The sequence below is a fragment of the Physeter macrocephalus genome, chromosome 4, assembly GCF_002837175.3.
Source record: "Physeter macrocephalus isolate SW-GA chromosome 4, ASM283717v5, whole genome shotgun sequence".
In the NCBI taxonomy this organism is placed as follows: Eukaryota; Metazoa; Chordata; class Mammalia; order Artiodactyla; family Physeteridae; genus Physeter; species Physeter macrocephalus.
The window spans coordinates 15,030,428-15,047,988 of NC_041217.1; the positions used below are offsets into that span (position 1 = coordinate 15,030,428).

The window sequence follows — 17,561 nt, forward strand, 5'->3', positions numbered from 1 at the left end:
ACAGCAAATGAGCTTAACCCAAACCTAACATAACCCTTTGGAAAGTAAAACTAATGTTTAACATATAATTTCCTGCAAATGGATTTTCTGACCTTATTTAAAATTTCTAGTACTAGGGAACACCTTGGATCAAAGACTAAACGGATTTCAATGCTTACAAATAGGAAAACCAAAATTGTTTATTCTTTCATTTTTTAAAATAAAATATAGGGTCTAATCCTAGTCTTAGAGAATGGCTGAAACAGTGATTTTAATTGACCTCAAAGCATTATCCAGTTAAGATTCTCTCAGTAGGCTTATAGCTAACTTCACAGTTTTCATCAATGCCTTCATGGTAAGAACTACAGAGTCTCTGTCATTTTGCTTCTAATTCTGCAATTGATTTGAAGCCACCCACTCATGTGAACTCTTTATGGAGCATAAAGGGCCGTCACTGATATCATTAGAACTCTCCCAGAAAATATCAGACTTGACTAAGCAGGGAGTCAGGCAAGGAGACAGGAGGAAAAGAAAAATAAATGAGAAAGGAAAGTCATCGCTTATTGACCAGTGTCCTAGGTCCCCTGCTGAAAGCCTCCGATAGGATGAGCCCCTTGTACAGAGGGGGCTGCCGTCGGGCAGAGTGTAAAGGTCGCTCAAGTCCACAGCAGAGCCAAGGTCAGAACCTACATCTTCTGACTCTAAGATCACTGATCCGCTTACTAGACCTAAGCCCCAGTTCTGGAAGAAGAAAAGAAGGTGTGTTGAATAAATATTACTAAAAATAATATCACACTTTTATACGAAATACTTGATTTAAATATATCTTAAAACGTGTTAATAGGTTCAAAGTTATTACTAAAACCTACTGTATACAAACAGAAAGTAAAATGCTTATCCCTCCAAATGAGTGAGTGTATATGCCTATAGTATTCCCTTACGAAAACAACTGATTCATAAGAAACACTACATCAGTGTATATGTGCTTCTGTGTGTTACTGAGTATAACACTTTATATGTATATATATTTGGAACTACTCGAAGACTTTATATATATATATATATAAAACACTATATATATATATAAAGTCTTCGATTAGTTCCACATATAGATACAATACAAACATAAAATGGTCATAAAAGTTAGAAAACAGAAAACTTGAGGTGACTGTTCCTTTTCTTTATCAAATCCTTAAGTATTTATATCCAACACTATAGCATGGCCAGCATGCCCAGTTGATTACTACGCTACAGCAAAATTGATGTATTACCATCATACAACATGTTACCAAAAAGAAATCCAAATCCTGCACCGCGAATTCTTACTGCATAAAATAAGATGAGTAACTTGTAAAAAGCCCCATCTGAAGCTTTCACAATGTACGAGGAGTTCAGGCACATTATGTACTCAGGAGGGTTAGACAGAGCTATTAACTCACCAACAGTGCACTACCTGACGAAATTCTTCTACATTAGCTAAGCAGGAACACGACATCATTTCTATTTTTACGATTTATGTCATAGGCCATATTTTTGTCCTGTGAATTTTTCAGACCAATTTCTTTCAAGATTTACATTTAAAGAAATAGTTTGTAATAAACCACAAATACGGAATATTAATCTATGGAGTACTGTGAAAAACGGCAAAGACTTCCTCAAAATTCATCTTTTAACAATCCCATCAAAAGGAATTTTTCAAGTTTACCTCTGATGTTTGCCTATTGTGGCAGAGACCACTAAATGCCCTCTCATTGTATATTCTCTTCCTCCACAGTAAAATGAAAAGACTCTTTTAGCTGGGCAAATGGCCACTTTGAATAAGGACGTTTCCAGCAATCCATGTAGCTAGATATAGCCATGTGGCTAAGTTCTAACCATAGAATGTAACCACAGGTGGAGGAATAACTTCCAAAATATGTCATTAAAGTGAATGTGTATATCCTTGTTCAACCATTCCTCCTTCCTGCTGAACAGAAACCAAACTAGATGGCTGATGCTCCAGCAGCCATTTTGGACCATGAGGCAGAAGTCTTGTCTCTAAGGATAGCATAGCAAAAAGATGAAGAGTGTGGATCCCTGGCACTGTGAACATCCACCCCTACATTGACCAACTGTAAACACCTATTATCAGAGAGAGAAAAACTTAATTTTGTTGAAGTCACTGTTATTTTGGGTTCTCTGTCTCTCAAGAAAAAGATAATAAAAAATGAAAAACTTATCTCTACTGTTTTTGCCCCCATAAAACACTCATTTTTAATATAATATTATACTTTAGAGAAAGTACTGCTTGTTACGTATATTTTACCATTAATTTTAAAAATCAGGAAAAAAAAAGCAGATTGTAACAGTAGGATCTAGCACTAACCTGGAACATAGTAGATAATGGTTTTGTTTTTAATAAAATGAATAGTTTTCACTCTGCGTCATTATCAGCTTTGCAGCAGCATGGCTTCCATTATTTTAAATTGCAAATATATAGTCCTTGAGCTTCATTATGAGGTGTAAGTTTTGGAACTAATTTTTAGATTCTATTCATCCTACCAACATTTTTTCCCCATGGGGAATATGTATGTTAAGTTCCAAATATATATTTAAGCTGTGGTAGTTCTGCATATTATTTCATAAAATTAGAGAACTATAGAACTGCAGAACCAGTAGTTCAAAACTCAACTCAGCATGATAAAACAATAGTAACATTACATTAACTACAGGGTTAGCACCAAAACCCTGTATTTGTTTGTTTATCCCTTCCTTCATTCCTTCAAGAAAAGTGTATTGATTACCTACCTTGAGCAAGTTACTAAACAAGACTTAAAATAAATATAAAACATGATACTTGTCCTCTGGGAGCTTACTGTCTAATGAAAAAATAGAATGGGTGTACAAAGAGCAGCCATAGGCAGTTTTAACAACTGTGGAGTAAGACTTCTCAGCTGAATAGAATAAACATTACATGGCAGGGAAGTTTTTATTACAGTTATCTCTCTGCAGGCTTCTCAGGTAAGTATAGTAATTATACATATATATATAATATATAACAAATATAATATAGACGTATATGTGTGCATATACATACACATAAAGAGTAGAATCTTACTTATGGACAGACTAATGGTTGGGGTTAAGTTCCAAAGTCAGGCATAAGGCAAAAATCACTCACGATTTAAAGTCCCCTTGACAACTCTTTATACGGCCCATAAAGTACAGTGCATTTGATTTTGTGTATGCCTCTAATTCTTCATTAATCAATGATTCTCTATGGCTCTTAGTTCTTCATTCTTTTTGTAGACACCCCAATGGTGTCTACAAACAAGAGTTTCCCTTTTCTGTCAATAGTTGGGAAACCCTAAAATTATTCACACATTCTTTCCTTCTAACAGGTATTGATAGTTTCAGGATTGGATAGCATCCTTTGCCTGTAAGATTATTTTCAGAGTTTCTTCACTCTTTCTTCTCATGCCTTCCCCACTTCCAAGGTGTGTGGTTAAATGTGTGTAACTGAAAAAAACAGATGAGACTTCACTACGAGATTCATTACAATTATATTGCAAGCATGGAATTGCACTGGTCTCCTTCTTCTCTGGATCTAATGGGCATTTTGCATTTTGTATATAAATAGAGAACTCTCTGCCTTTCTGATGGGCATCATGGCCTGGGGGCTGAGAGGGTTGAGTTTGTTAGAAATGCAGAATCTCACACCACAGTCCCAGACCTACTGAATCAGAATCTGCGGTTTACAGAGATCCCAAGTAATTCTCACTTCCTTTTCACTAGCAGCTTTCAGAAGCACCACGCTTAAGGGTCAGAGGCCCTACTTACACTGCCTCTGTTTCTTCACTTGCCCTACCACCGTTCTGCCCACAAAGCTAATGCTGTTGGAACAGGGGCAGGAACAAACAAAGCAGGGGTAAATTCAAGCCCAGCAGGTGAAAATGATCCCTTCTCACCTGGCCATGCCCCTCACCCCAGTGGTTTTTAATATGTGGTCCACTGACCTCTGCAAGAGAACCGACTAGAACACTTGGTAAAGGCAGATTTCTCAATCCTAGCCCAAATACACAGACTCTTGTGCATGGAGCCCAAGAATCTGCATTTTATAAGCAATCCAGAAATCACCTTATGACCAGTAGAGCTGAGACTCACTAATTATTACTACTAGCTGTGGAAGAGACAGAAAAATGAGAGACTTTCAATATGGAACCCACTTGTTTCAGGTAGAAGAAGATGAATGTCTACTGTATATGAGGACTGAACCAGTTTTCACAGCAAAAGCTATATTATCAGTTGCATTATAAATTAAAATGTCTTTCTTTTTTTTTCCATAAATTTAGATTTATGTGGGTCATCTGAAAGGTTATTATTATTGGTTCATCAGCTAAGCTACAGTAAATAATAAATATGATTATTATTACCCGAAGAAGGAATATAACTCCTAGAGTTTAGCTCAATGTAATGCAACAATAAAACTGAGAAAATATCTTCTGTGTACCAAGTACATTCCTAGCACTATGCCAGGTGCTGTACTAATTATGCTGATAATTAAGTCTACATGTTTAAGCATCTTCAAGAAAGAAATTTAAAAAAATTGTATCTGTGCAGATTCTTGAATCCATTCATTCTTGACAGAATTTCAAATCACATTGGGAAGGGTCTTTCTGAGCAGCCCTGGGTTTGAAGGGAAATGCCAGGGCTGTGTCTCTGGGCAGCAGCTTTGGACGTTAAAAGTGCTGGAGGGAAAATCAGCAGGAGCTACGCAGAGTTAATTGGAGCCCTTTGCAACTAGTCTAAAGATACACTGGAGTGATAACTGCAGGGCTTTCTACCCTGAGGCTCCAGCTGAGAAAATGAACTTTCAAGAACTCCCTGCTCTGAACCCTGGCCTTTGGAGGGCACAGAATCCAGACTCTGAGGCCCAAAGGGGCCCATTTGTACCTGAGTGGGGCTGTTAACCCTTGGACTCTCCATGCTACTGGGATTTATCACATTTAATCCTCCAGTAGCCAAATTCATGAATGGTAAATACTCTGTCTCAAGCTTCTATTGTTCCAGCTCTCTTAGTTAATATTCATCTTTTTTTTTTCTTTTGCCTTCTGCATTTTGTAAGTCTGACCATAATTTCCCATTTCTTCCCAAGAATCATTTCACTTAATTTTTTGTTGTCCTGTGATTTTCCTTTGCTAATTTTATTACTTACTTTTAACAGCTCATCATTTTTATATAGGCATTTCTCTTTCTTTTTTTTTTTTTTTTTTTTTGTACTATATTTGCAAGTTGCAGTTGGGAGGTGGAAGTTGTCATAAGAATTTCTGGTTAAAATTGAGACTTGATCACTGGTGTCCAACAGTGATCAGTGTTTGAACAGTGTTTCCCAATGCTGGCTGTACAACAGAGTCACCTGCTGTCACTTTTAAAATACCAATACCCAGGCTATATTCTAAACCAAAACGTCAGACTCTGCAGGTGAGACCTGGACATCAATATTTTTTAAAGCTCCCAGGTGGGTCAGTGTGCACCCATGGCTGAGAACTACTACCTTATAAGAACACCAAGGAAATGACCACAGGTTTTGAAATACCTGTAAGGACAACAGGCAAAGACAAATGGACTACTTGAAGGAGAGCCCAGGGCAAACCTGATCCTGAGCTGGGTGCAAAATGCCCACAAGTTCTCAGCACTCCTCCTCCACCCGATACTGGGAAGGAAGAAGTTGACTTTTACCAATTGCTGTGAGGCTAATGCGAATTTACCCGAACTGAACCCCTCCTAATCCCAGTGAAGGTTTTTATTAACTGCAACTAGGTGCCCAGTAAAATGACTTGAAAATGATTTGATTTTCCTGAGCAAACACTCACTCTGAAGGTAAATTTAGGGATAGGGCAAGTGAACTGTGGAAGTAGGTGTGTGTGTGTTGGGGGCAGCATTTAACAAATGGGAAAAACATCTGTAACTCAAAAGGAACAAGAGAACATAGCACTCAAATTCCAGAAGACTATTTAGGCTCTGGGGAGGATTTAATTCCAGAAAACTGCAAAATTTAAAAGTCATCAGTTTCATGCTATAAAGATTGAAAAGAACCTGGAATCCATGAAACAAGAGACAGAAGGTAAATGGCAGCAAAATGCCCACAAGTTCTCAGCACTCCTCCTCCACCCGATACTGGGAAGGAAGAAGTTGACTTTTACCAATTGCTGTGAGGCTAATGCGAATTTACCCGAACTGAACCCCTCCTAATCCCAGTGAAGGTTTTTATTAACTGCAACTAGGTGCCCAGTAAAATGACTTGAAAATGATTTGATTTTCCTGAGCAAACACTCACTCTGAAGGTAAATTTAGGGATAGGGCAAGTGAACTGTGGAAGTAGGTGTGTGTGTGTTGGGGGCAGCATTTAACAAATGGGAAAAACATCTGTAACTCAAAAGGAACAAGAGAACATAGCACTCAAATTCCAGAAGACTATTTAGGCTCTGGGGAGGATTTAATTCCGGAAAACTGTAAAATTTAAAAGTCATCAGTTTCATGCTATTAAGATTGAAAAGAACCTGGAATCCATGAAACAAGAGACAGAAGGTAAATGGCAAACAACAGAGATGAAAACTGACAATACTGAGAAGTAGGCAGAAATCAAAGTGAGTTGGATGAGGAACAAATGCAAATCTTATAAAAGATTGAAGTAGAGGGGCTTCCCAGGTGGCGCAGTGGTTAAGAATCCGCCTGCCAATGCAGGGGACACGGGTTCGAGCCCTGGTCTGGGAAGATCCCACATGCCGCGGAGCAACTAAGCCCGTGCGCCGCAACTACTGAGCCTGCGCTCTAGAACCCGCGAGCCACAACTACTGAGCCCACACGCTGCAACTACTGAAGCCTGCGTGCCTACAGCCTGTGCTCCACAACAAAAGAAGCCATCACGGTGAGAGGCCTACACACCGCAACGAAGAGGGGCCCCCACTCACCACAACTAGAGAAAGCCCACGTGCAGCAATGAAGATCCAACAGAGCCAAAAATAAAAGACAATAAACAAATTTTTTAAAAAAAGACTGAAGTAGAAGAATTAAGTACTCATCTCAAAAGATTCAAACAGCTGAATCAATACTGCCAAAATCAGAAAATGAAATAGGAAAAAAACTCTGAAGCAAAAACCCAGAATTCGGAGACTGAATAGTATAAAGGTAACAATTAATTCATTGAACATTTACTATGTGCCTGTTTATGAGCAAAATATTCTATAGAGTTAATTCATTGTTGTTTTATCTTTGCAACAATTCCCTAACTTGAAGAAGGTTTTTACCCCCAGTTTATAAATGAGGAAACTCTAATACAGTGATATGTTTTTAAATGCCTGAGATCAGACAGTTGATAAGTGACATAACTAGATTGACTTGACACTGCAAGCTGTGTTCTGGACTGCTAAAATGAGGAGGACAAACTGGGAAGAAATATACACTATTGGAAACTGTTATTTCTTGCCAGAAGTAATGATGATATACACAATAGCAAACTTTCCAAGCCAAAGAAAGACCCAAATATGAAGAAAGAAGAGCTCATTATATAACAGGAAAAAAAATGTAATGAAAAGAAACCAACACATTTTATTATCACTCACTTGGTTAAGGACCCTATGTGAACCAACAAACCTAAATTGTCTTATACATCCAGTATCAGTAATGTTCTTTCAAATAAATACCACTTTAACAACCAAAAATTAAGCATAAAAATCTCAACAAATGTCACCTCAGAAATGCTAAAATGGGATTACTTTCAAGATCAATAGCAAAACTACTCATGAACTACTTTATTGTCATCTCTCTTGGTACCTTGTTATCTCAACTAATTGGCAAAACAGCGGCCACCAACCAGTCTCCACACTCCTAACATCTCCACCAAATCCAGGTATCTGGCTCTCTACCTTCTCCCCCCTCCCGCCTCACTTTCTAGTATTCTTTTTTCTTAACTGTGAAATCTCTGACTTTGATACTTACTCAGCCTGGCTTTGGGGCTTTTCAATTCACACTCCCCTCCCTCAATAGACCGATTCGTCACAATAAAAGTCCACCTGGCAGTACCAGAGTCCTCCACAATCTTTAAGATTACCTCCTATGTACTTCCTTGTCTGTTCATTTCACAACTGTGAGCAACAGATACATCTTTTAAAACCCTTTGGGGGAAAAAACGTTAAAGAATTCATAGTCCACACAGGCAAGAACAGAAATAGAGAAATAACAACAACAACAAAAAGTACTGAAACACAATAACAAACAAAACTGGAAAGCATGAAATATGATGACAGAAATAAGAGCAATCAATTGCATAAATCATAAAAACAAACGTGAGTTAAACTCCTCTACTAAAATACAGAGAATTTTAAGTTGACTGTAAAACTAAATCAAACTAGATTCTATTTACAGAGATACACTTAAAGCAATGTGACTTTAAAGGTTAATATACAAATGGTGAATGTACAAGTAATAAGAAAAAGAAAAATACAAAAAAAAGCAAGTTACCAAAGAAACTGATAATTGACAAATCCAAGAAAGTGACCAAGTTGCAATAATTGAGAGTTTTTCCTTAGTTTTTTACACATTGGGTATATAAAAATAAATAACAGTTGGTCAGTGGTGCTCTAATTTTCTTCTCTCTGTATACCATTCACATGCTTGAAATATCCTACAGTAACATCCAATAGCTTATCATACTGGTTTTCAATCTCAGGGGTACTCTCCTCCAGAAAGATATCCTTCAGAATCTGGGCAAGGCTGGTGTAATTTGAGAAGCCTCCCTGCCCCGTTTCTGATTTGATCTTACCTCAAATTTAGAATTACTAATTCAGAGGATATGCATTATATATATATATATATATATATATATATATATAAAATCAATATGGTATATGTAATATAAACAAATATTAGTCTACCCTGAATGGCGAGGATAGGTTTTTTTTCATATTACCCATAGAAAACTAACAAAAACATTTAAAGGTGCTATATTAACTATAGAAAATGTTCTTTAAAATCTGCACATAAAATGTAAATCAAAATAAATGAAAAACGGGGACATTGCCACACATAAGGCAAACATAAGTATAATATTCTTCATACATAAAGAGATATTTAAATCAATGAGAAAAATGTGACTCCTCCAATAGAAAAATTGAGGATGAAATGTGCTAGGTATGTCATAAAAGAAGTACAAATTACCAGTAAACAATGAAAATACTTAATGCCTCTAGTAATCTAAATTTGAGGTAAGATCAAATTAAAGTAATATTCTGATATACTTGGAAAATTTACAAAGTTTCTTTTACCTCTAAAACTTGTCAACTAGGATGAAATGAAAAATAAAATCTTGCATTCTGCTTGCTGGTGGGAGTATAATTTGTACAGTCTTTTTGGCAATTATTTGGCAACGTAAAAATAACTATCCTTTGCTAAGAAATTACCATATGTTAAGCACTGTGCTACATGCTTTAAAAACATCTGATAGTTAACATTTATGCAGCGTGATCCGATCCGTGTGTCATGTGCTGTCCTGTGTGCTTTACATACACATGGATTCATTTAATCCTCACAGGTATCCTATGAGGTGGGTAGTTATTTCATTCTCAATGTACCCATATGGAATCAGAAGCACAGAGATGTTAAGTAATTTGTCCAAGTTTACACAGCTGAAAATTGTTAGACTTGGAATATCATCTCACTTAATATCTTTAATATTCTTCTGAGGTTAATATTATTCTCCCATTTCACAGGTTAAGACACTAAAAAAAGATCCAGGAGAATACATAATTTCCCCAAAGTCACAGGGATGGTAGGCAGCAGAGATTTGCATCAATGTCTGCTTGACCTCAAAGTCCAAGACTGACTAATGCTTTAAGAGAATTTGACCTAGTTGTTCCATTTCAAGGGGTTTATCCTACCGTCATTGTCAGGAATTCTTCCAAAGATTTACATACAGACTTTTAAAAAATCATATTAATTATAACAGCAAAAGTTGGAAATCCAGAAAATAAGAGGAGACTGAGACAAAATGAATTTGGGAGAGAGACAGTGGAAAGCAACTGAAGAATTCTAAAGAGAGAGCCATGATGTTTGGTTGCGCAGTGGATTAGAGTCATGGGCGGGGGGGTGTTCATGAGAAAGCAGAGTACTGTAGTTGTCCAGGTAAGAGATTGGAATGGTTTGGCTTGGACAGTAGATAGGGGAGAGATGGATCAATTTAGCACACAGTTTAGAAAATGGAATCAATAAACATGGATACATGAGGTATGAACAGAACGTAAAAGTTGAGAAAAATTCTCAAGCTTAATCAACTGGGTGGCTGGAGGTGTCATTTATTGATATTGGGAATGCAGGAGGAACAGGACTTCAGGTTTGGAGATGGTAAATTTAGAGATTATGAGAAATCAATTGGAAATGTCAATTTTTCCAAATGTCTGCTGGATACACACATTTGGAAGTCTGGGTAGGACGTGCATTTAGGAGTCAATAGTGTTTGTAGGATACTGGATGCTTTGTGAGTCGATGATTTTCCTGGAGCAAGATTGTAGGGGAAAAAAAATGAGCAAAAGAGAGAGAGAAAAGGTCCCGGATCTAAACCCTGCGGTTCTCCAAAATGCAGAGTTAAGCGTCAGAGGGAGTGGGCAAAGGACACTGAGAAAAGGGGGCCCAGAACCAGAAGGGTCAGAGGAGCGAAGAAACATTTCAAGAGACAGTAAAAAACCCACAGTGTAGAATGCTATCGCGCTGTGGAACCAGGACTGTAAAGCGTTCTTTGGATATTTAAACATGGAAGTTGTTGGTGTCCTCAGCAAGGCAAGTGAGTGGAAGGCAGACCGCGTGAAGAAATGGGAACAACGCCCCAGATGCTTCTTGGTAGAGGCACGTTTGGGAAGAGGAGAGAGGGCACAATAGCTGGATGGGACTTTAGATCAAAGGAAGATTTTTGTCACTGCTTTGGGTTTGTTTGTGTTTAACAATGGGTGTTGACAGGTGGAGTGTGAATGACCTTGGGCAGAACCCAGCCGGGCGGTGGCTCTAACTCTGGCATGCACCGGCATCACAAGAGGAGGGCTTGTTAAAATGGGGATTGCTGAGCTCTACCCCACAGCTTCTGATTCAGCAGGTGTGGGCGGCCTGGAGAATGTGCATTAATAAAAAGGTCCCAGGTGAGGCTGTTGATACAGATCCAAGGACCACACTTTGTGAACAACTGCAGGAGACAGAGGTTAAAGATATGAGAGAGGAAGAAAGACCACCAGTAACAGGTCTAAAAAGGCAAGAGGAGGTGGGGTCCAGAGGACTTTTGAAGATTTTATTTTTGATAGGATAAGGGAAGCTCTGTGAAAAGAGGAAGGAAAAGAGAGGAAGGTAAAAAGTAAAATAAAGAATGATGGTAAATGCCTATTATATGCCCACAACCTTTTAAAATGTTTTAGCATTCATTAATTCACTTAACCCCTAATAACAACCCTATCAGTCAAAAAAAAAATGCAATTAATGCATATATTTGGTAGTAAGAAAGTGACAGAAATTCTTTATGATAGATTCTGGAGTTTTTTTTGCTATCTCTTGGCTGCAATGCGCAGCCTGGGCAAAGGCTTAATCGGATTGGGTTTTTATCGGACGGGTAAAATAAGGGAGGAAGGAAGTGAAAGATACCAGGGTTTTTTTGTTTGTTTGTTTTTAATTGGTTGTGTATTTGGGCTGTAGATTCTAAGGAATCTAAAAAAAATGAAGTTTGAGAGAGGTGACCGATAGATGCGTTAGAAAGACAATTAAGGCTACTTTAAAATCCATCAAATTTGTCAAGTTATGCAAGTCTTTGACAGAGGAAAAATACTTTTTTCTATTAAATTTGTTGATGCGTTTTACTTTTGTTTTGGTCAAAGGCTTACATTTGACTTTCCATTTAAATGGGCCTTAACATTTCATGAGGCTGAAAACTGCTGTCTTACTACACGTGCGGGACTTCGAGCACGGCACCTTGCGCGACGTGCCCGAGTGTATTTCACTCCAGCCTTTCTGCGCGGCGTGCGTGCCTCACCGTGAGAAATTGATTCGCTGGTTTGCCAGTCCAACTGCTGGTGCTCTAGTACTCCTCTACCTTGACATAATTAGGTTTAATCAACAATTTTACAATAAATAACAGTGCTGTGAACTCGGGCTAGTCCCAACGAGTGAACTTTTGCATGGTGAAATAGGTCACTGGCCCCATACGTACACGTAGGATGGCTAAAAGATAACATCTTTTTAGGATGTATAAAGATCCTAGGTACAAGGACCTGATTAAGGGCACGAGGGCCCTGTGGCCTACTCTTTTGGGGATGGTGAGAATATCATCCTTGTAATGAAGCTATCCATAAGAGCCCATAACCATCATAGAATTATCCTTTCCATCCGAGGTGGATAGAGGTGTCCAGACCATTAGATGATCCTTGTTGTTTTGAATCAGGCAAAATATAGGAATCTTTAATGCGTTGGGGAAAAAGCCTTGAAGGATGCTTTTATTTCAAGTCAAACCAAAAAGAAAATTAAGAAGACCTACGCCCTTGAGGAGTCGCCTTTACCTGTGAAGGTGCTGGTGTCAACAAGCTCAGAGCTGGCAAAGGGCAGGCGGGGCAGACCGGGAGCATCTTCACTGTAGGCTCTCAAAATGTACTTCTCAATTACACCTCTAACCACAACAGGGTCATCCCAGGTCACCTCGATGCTATAGCCGTTTATGCTGCGGACTCTTGAGGGAGTTGGCACACTTTGTGGAGCTGTGAAAGGATAAAAGAGAAAATAGGGAAAATGGCAGTTCTGAGAAGACTATTGTTCCTATTCTTCACTTTTAATGGCCGCAGTAAATCAGACTCAACCATTAGCATAAATACAATTTATTAGAGTTGTAACTTTTCAGCACTGATTTAATATGACTGCACATCTTGAGCCATTCCGTTTAAGCGATATTTCAAAACCATCAAAACTCCATTGACATCAAGTTCTTTCAAGCCTAGTCCAGGTTTTCCAAAAACATTTAATGTATCTGACATGTTTTAAACATCACTCATAAAGAAGGAGGTGGATGGTAGGCAGATAACAAGTTCAAACAATATAATGATGTACCCCTTTGAAGCAAGATAATTAGACTGTTATTATACATAGTGGTTTGACACTTTTATATTGTCAATGTATTAGCCAAAAAATATCACAAATGTGGTGATTGTATTGTACTTGAAGGTCTGATCCCTTTTGCCAAATTCAATTGTTTTTCCAACTAATTTTAAAAAAGCAAAGTTCTACCAGATAGGATATATTCCTAATTGCATTGAGGCGGGGTGGAGGAGCTGGTGCCCTTGAGATTCTACAAAATCATTTTCTTTGGAACATCACAAAATAACACCACCAAACGAGGCAAGTTTAAAGGAACTTGCTGCAAAACCTCACTTGTAAGCCAAATCCCCTAATTTAAAAAATCTATAACCTTTAATTATTAATTAGATATTTCTATGGTTCTGATCAGTAACGACTTCAGCACAGCTGACTGCACTGGGAACACTGAGAAAAAGCCCAAGGAACTTCATGGCAGGATGATGGATGAGAGACAGGCTCTGACAGCTCCTGAACTCCTGAGCCCTGTCGATGGAGGATCACTCTGGTTTTCCCCCATCAAATAGCCTCCTTCTCTGCCTTTACTGTTCAGGCCAATAAAACAGGACAGTTTTAAGGGAAACAATGTGAACATAAGGGATATGAGGAAGCACAGAGGTGGAGAACCACTGTCTGAGCAGGTAAAACACCACGGGCACTTCTGGAAACACACAGGCTACACAATCAAGTTGCAAGTAATGGGACAATGGGAGTGATTTTGATTTTATTAGTTCTGAAATGTGGTACAGAGCAAAGTAGAGTCCTGTCTAACAGATGGTCTTCTCATAAGGGACAGAGCAAAACTGACTCAAAAATAATTAAAGAGTGCAATTATTCTCCAACCCTTGGGAGCATGTAGCTGCTTGGTGTTGTGGTCAGATTGTAAATATGAATTTATGGCATAAGACTTTGTGGTCAGATCATTGCTATAAATTCAGAGCTCTATTTGCCTACTTTCTCGGTGGTACTCAAAATGGAGACTATTAAGCTATGTAAGTGATGCACTTTCTAGACACCTATTTACGTTGTTGAATTAGACTGAAAGCAGGCTTTATAGTATATTTGTTAATAAAGTAGAGAAGTGTGAGATAGGGGCAGAGGACATGCCAGTAACAGATGAATATTTTACACCAGAGCTTTTTCCAAGCTCTAAAGTTGAAAAGGATTTTAAGGGATCATTCCGTTCATTGTCTTGCCTATAAATAGATGATGATTTAAATCATCCTGGAAAAGTGTCAAGTTGGCCTCTTCTGGAAAATCTGTAGGCAGACAGCTTTGAAAATTCTTATTAGTAGCCCATCTCAGTACTTAATTATCTTTTAGATTAAAAAGATTCCTCAAAGGATGCCTGTGTTAGTAACCTGTTATTGATAAAGAGAGGGTATCTTGGTAAAAAACACATCTTTAGACAAATCGTGACTTGCTAAGGATAATTTTCTTCAAGAGGCGTGTCAATCATATGGAAATGTATTTGTCTTTCTGACAAATAAATATTTTCTCCAAAATGGTAGAAGGCTACTGATTTCACAGAACTTTTTTTAATGAATGCCTCCCTGTGACGGTAATATGTGAAAAGATTCTGTGGTCACTGTCAGGAGGACAAAGCACTTATAAATCAGTTATCTGAGATTAGCTCTAATATAGTCCATTTCCTCTTTGTCTCCCCATTCAACTCAAAAAAAAACCAAAAAACAAAAATTAGACCACTCAGCAATTTCTATCATGGGAGAGTCATTCTAAGACCCTAACAGTAAGCACCACGGCAAACATCTGCCATGATGTGATAAAAGACACATCCGCTTCCAACCAGGGTGCAGGTTTCAAATGTGCTCTTCACCGGAAAGGCAAGGGTCTATCACCCCTACCTAAAGGTAATGCTGACTTTAGCTTTTCGGGGTCTAAGCAGTTGTTAAAGATTTCCTTTTCTTAGATAAATTACAGTCGATGTGGGCCTATTTCATCTTTAAGAACAACCTGAACTTACTTTCTTCTGCATCTGAAGAGGAAAGCATCAAGCCTGAAAAAAATCCTTATTAAATACTTGAAAAATCAAAAGCAAGGATCTGCTAAGCATTTTTTTTTACCAACGACGGGTGCCTTTGCAAACCAGGGCATGCTCTGTCACAAGATTATAAACATACTGCTTGCTTCACGGGTAAGAGTCCTTCCTTTTCTTTACATGCACCAACGTGTGCATTTGTGTGCACATACACATTTTAAGATAAATGGTATTTACCTGCTCCTGTTGTACGGCCTCGACTCCAGTCGCTAGGTACTGAACCTCCTTCGTGGAAGGCTGTTACTCGATACAGGTATTCTTAAATGGAAGTAAGAAGTAGAAGGTTAACATATGACTCGGGTAGACTAGTGGTGGGCTGGCAGGGAGGGAAGAGGGGATGAGGAGGAGACATGGAACATTGAATTTAGAGCATTTCCACATTACCTGTGAAAGGCTGGAGACCACTCTCGTAAACGCTCTGCTCTTTTCCCTGATAAACCAGGATGGAGTCATTTCCCCTGCAGTTAACAGCACTGTCAGTTGACAGGCATCCATCCAGATTGACTCTGATAGCACCGCTGGACACAGATGCCAAGTTAACGACAGCGTCCTGTGCAAATTTCACATCTTTCATGCAACCACCGAAACCTAGCAAACAGTAAGGGATGAATGTCACATAAAGGGCTTGAGTCATTAATTACCAATCATTTTTGCCCCCTGTAGTACTACATGTTGATGAAATTGTGCAAGGTGGGGGGGGGCTTTAAACACAATTTTTAAACTTCCAAGTCTCGTTTGGGAGATCCTTTATGCCTCCCCCTGCTTTTTTTTTCAGGCTAAGCTGTTGCACGAAATAGTTATATTTATGTTATTTTGAAAAAATATATAAGCTGATAATTGTAATTCGACTGAATTAGATTTAACTGAAAAGTATGTATTATATCTCTTTAGGAACACATTTTTATGTTTATTCCCATGAAATAAAATTGAGGCAAGTACACATTATCGTGAGGGGGTATCTACACATCCCTCAATCCTGGAAAATTAAGTTACCTGTATAAGTCAGTGTCTAAGTGCCAAAAAATAGTATTTTAATGAGCATGATATTCAAGAAGCTCATTGGGGAAAAAATACATTTTGAGTTCCTATGAAGAGTAGGAGTAAGAAGATAGTCTCAAAATATACTAAAATCCTGAGATATTGCTATGAATTCCGTCACGAGCATTTCATAGACAGAGAACAAATCCCAGTTGAATCAGGGAACAAAGGAGCTACGACTGTGCTCTACCACTTTCACTGAGTTCCATAATCTCGACTGTGCAAAATGATCACCAGCTTTAGGTTCATGTTCTCATGACAGGGACCAAATTCAGCTCTGGCAACAGCAACACGGGAGGTTTTCTGGAATGTGTATTCTACTAGGTCAACTTTAGAATGACCACGGGGCATTCAGTTCTGGGAAGTTTAGCAGAGAATGTGGAGGAGGTGGGTTTCAAGTGTGCACTGCTCTTCTTTTTTTTTAGAGAACCATAGGGCATCCTGTCAGCCGGGAAACAGCAGTGGCTTTGAATAACCTGCTATTTTGTGTAAACAGAGATCAGTTCTGTGAGGTTTGGGAGTACTCTGCTCAGAAAACTGCCCACAGTTGTCAAAGAAGGGACAGACAGACTGTGTTTGAGATCGCTGGAGCACACACTCTTTCTTGAACAAAACACTGTCAAGTCTGAAAGGCCCCAAACACACGATTAGTTCTTTTCAAGATGAAAGCACATCAGCAGGAAATGGAAATGAAACATAATGCAATGCTGAACAGTAAAATAAGTTAATGGTACAATGACCATATTGTTCTCTTCAGCATTTATATGGTGTGTTATTCTGTCTTCTAACACTTTAAGTTGAAGCCTATTTCCTTTTAAATGTCTTTGCTATTATTCACGTTCCTTTAGGCCCGACTGATCAATACTGCTAGTCTATCTTCAATACACAGCAGATACTCAGTAAGTTGGGTGAATTGAATTGAAAGCAATGAAGCTCAAGATAAAAGCTTGAAAATTCAGATGCTAATTTCTTTACCAGTAGTAATTTTCTGATGGCCCAGAGCTGAGTCACCAACTTCTCTGTCCTCGAGTTTCCCTATCAATAAAATGTGAACAGTGGAAAGACAGCTTTGGCAAACATCAGTGTGCCCTTATAAGAAATGTCCCGTTATTGCTCAAGAGGTACAGAATTTCAGGTTTGTAGGATGAAAAGAGGTCTAGAGATCGATGGCGGTGATGGTTGCTCAAAAACGTGAATGTACTAAATGCCTGAACTGTACCCTTAAAAATGGTTAAGGGCTTCCCTGGTGGCGCAGTGGTTGAGAGTCCGCCTGCCGATGCGGGGGAAACACGGGTTCGTGCCCCGGTCCGGGAGGATCCCACATGCCGCGGAGCGGCTGGGCCCGTGAGCCACGGCC

At 38.7% G+C, this 17,561-nt stretch overlaps 1 protein-coding gene across 1 annotated transcript in view; it reads right to left on the bottom strand.

The window, feature by feature from the left end:
* Positions 1-17,561, bottom strand: part of USH2A (usherin) — an 829,367-nt gene that overhangs the window by 473,421 nt on the left and 338,385 nt on the right. Inside the window, exons 27-29 of the mRNA XM_028488076.1 lie at positions 15,551-15,754; positions 15,344-15,424; positions 12,543-12,737 (exon numbers count right to left, since the gene is read on the bottom strand). Of these exons, the coding sequence (XP_028343877.1) occupies positions 12,543-12,737; positions 15,344-15,424; positions 15,551-15,754 (480 nt within the window). The remainder of the gene's footprint in view (positions 1-12,542; positions 12,738-15,343; positions 15,425-15,550; positions 15,755-17,561) is intronic.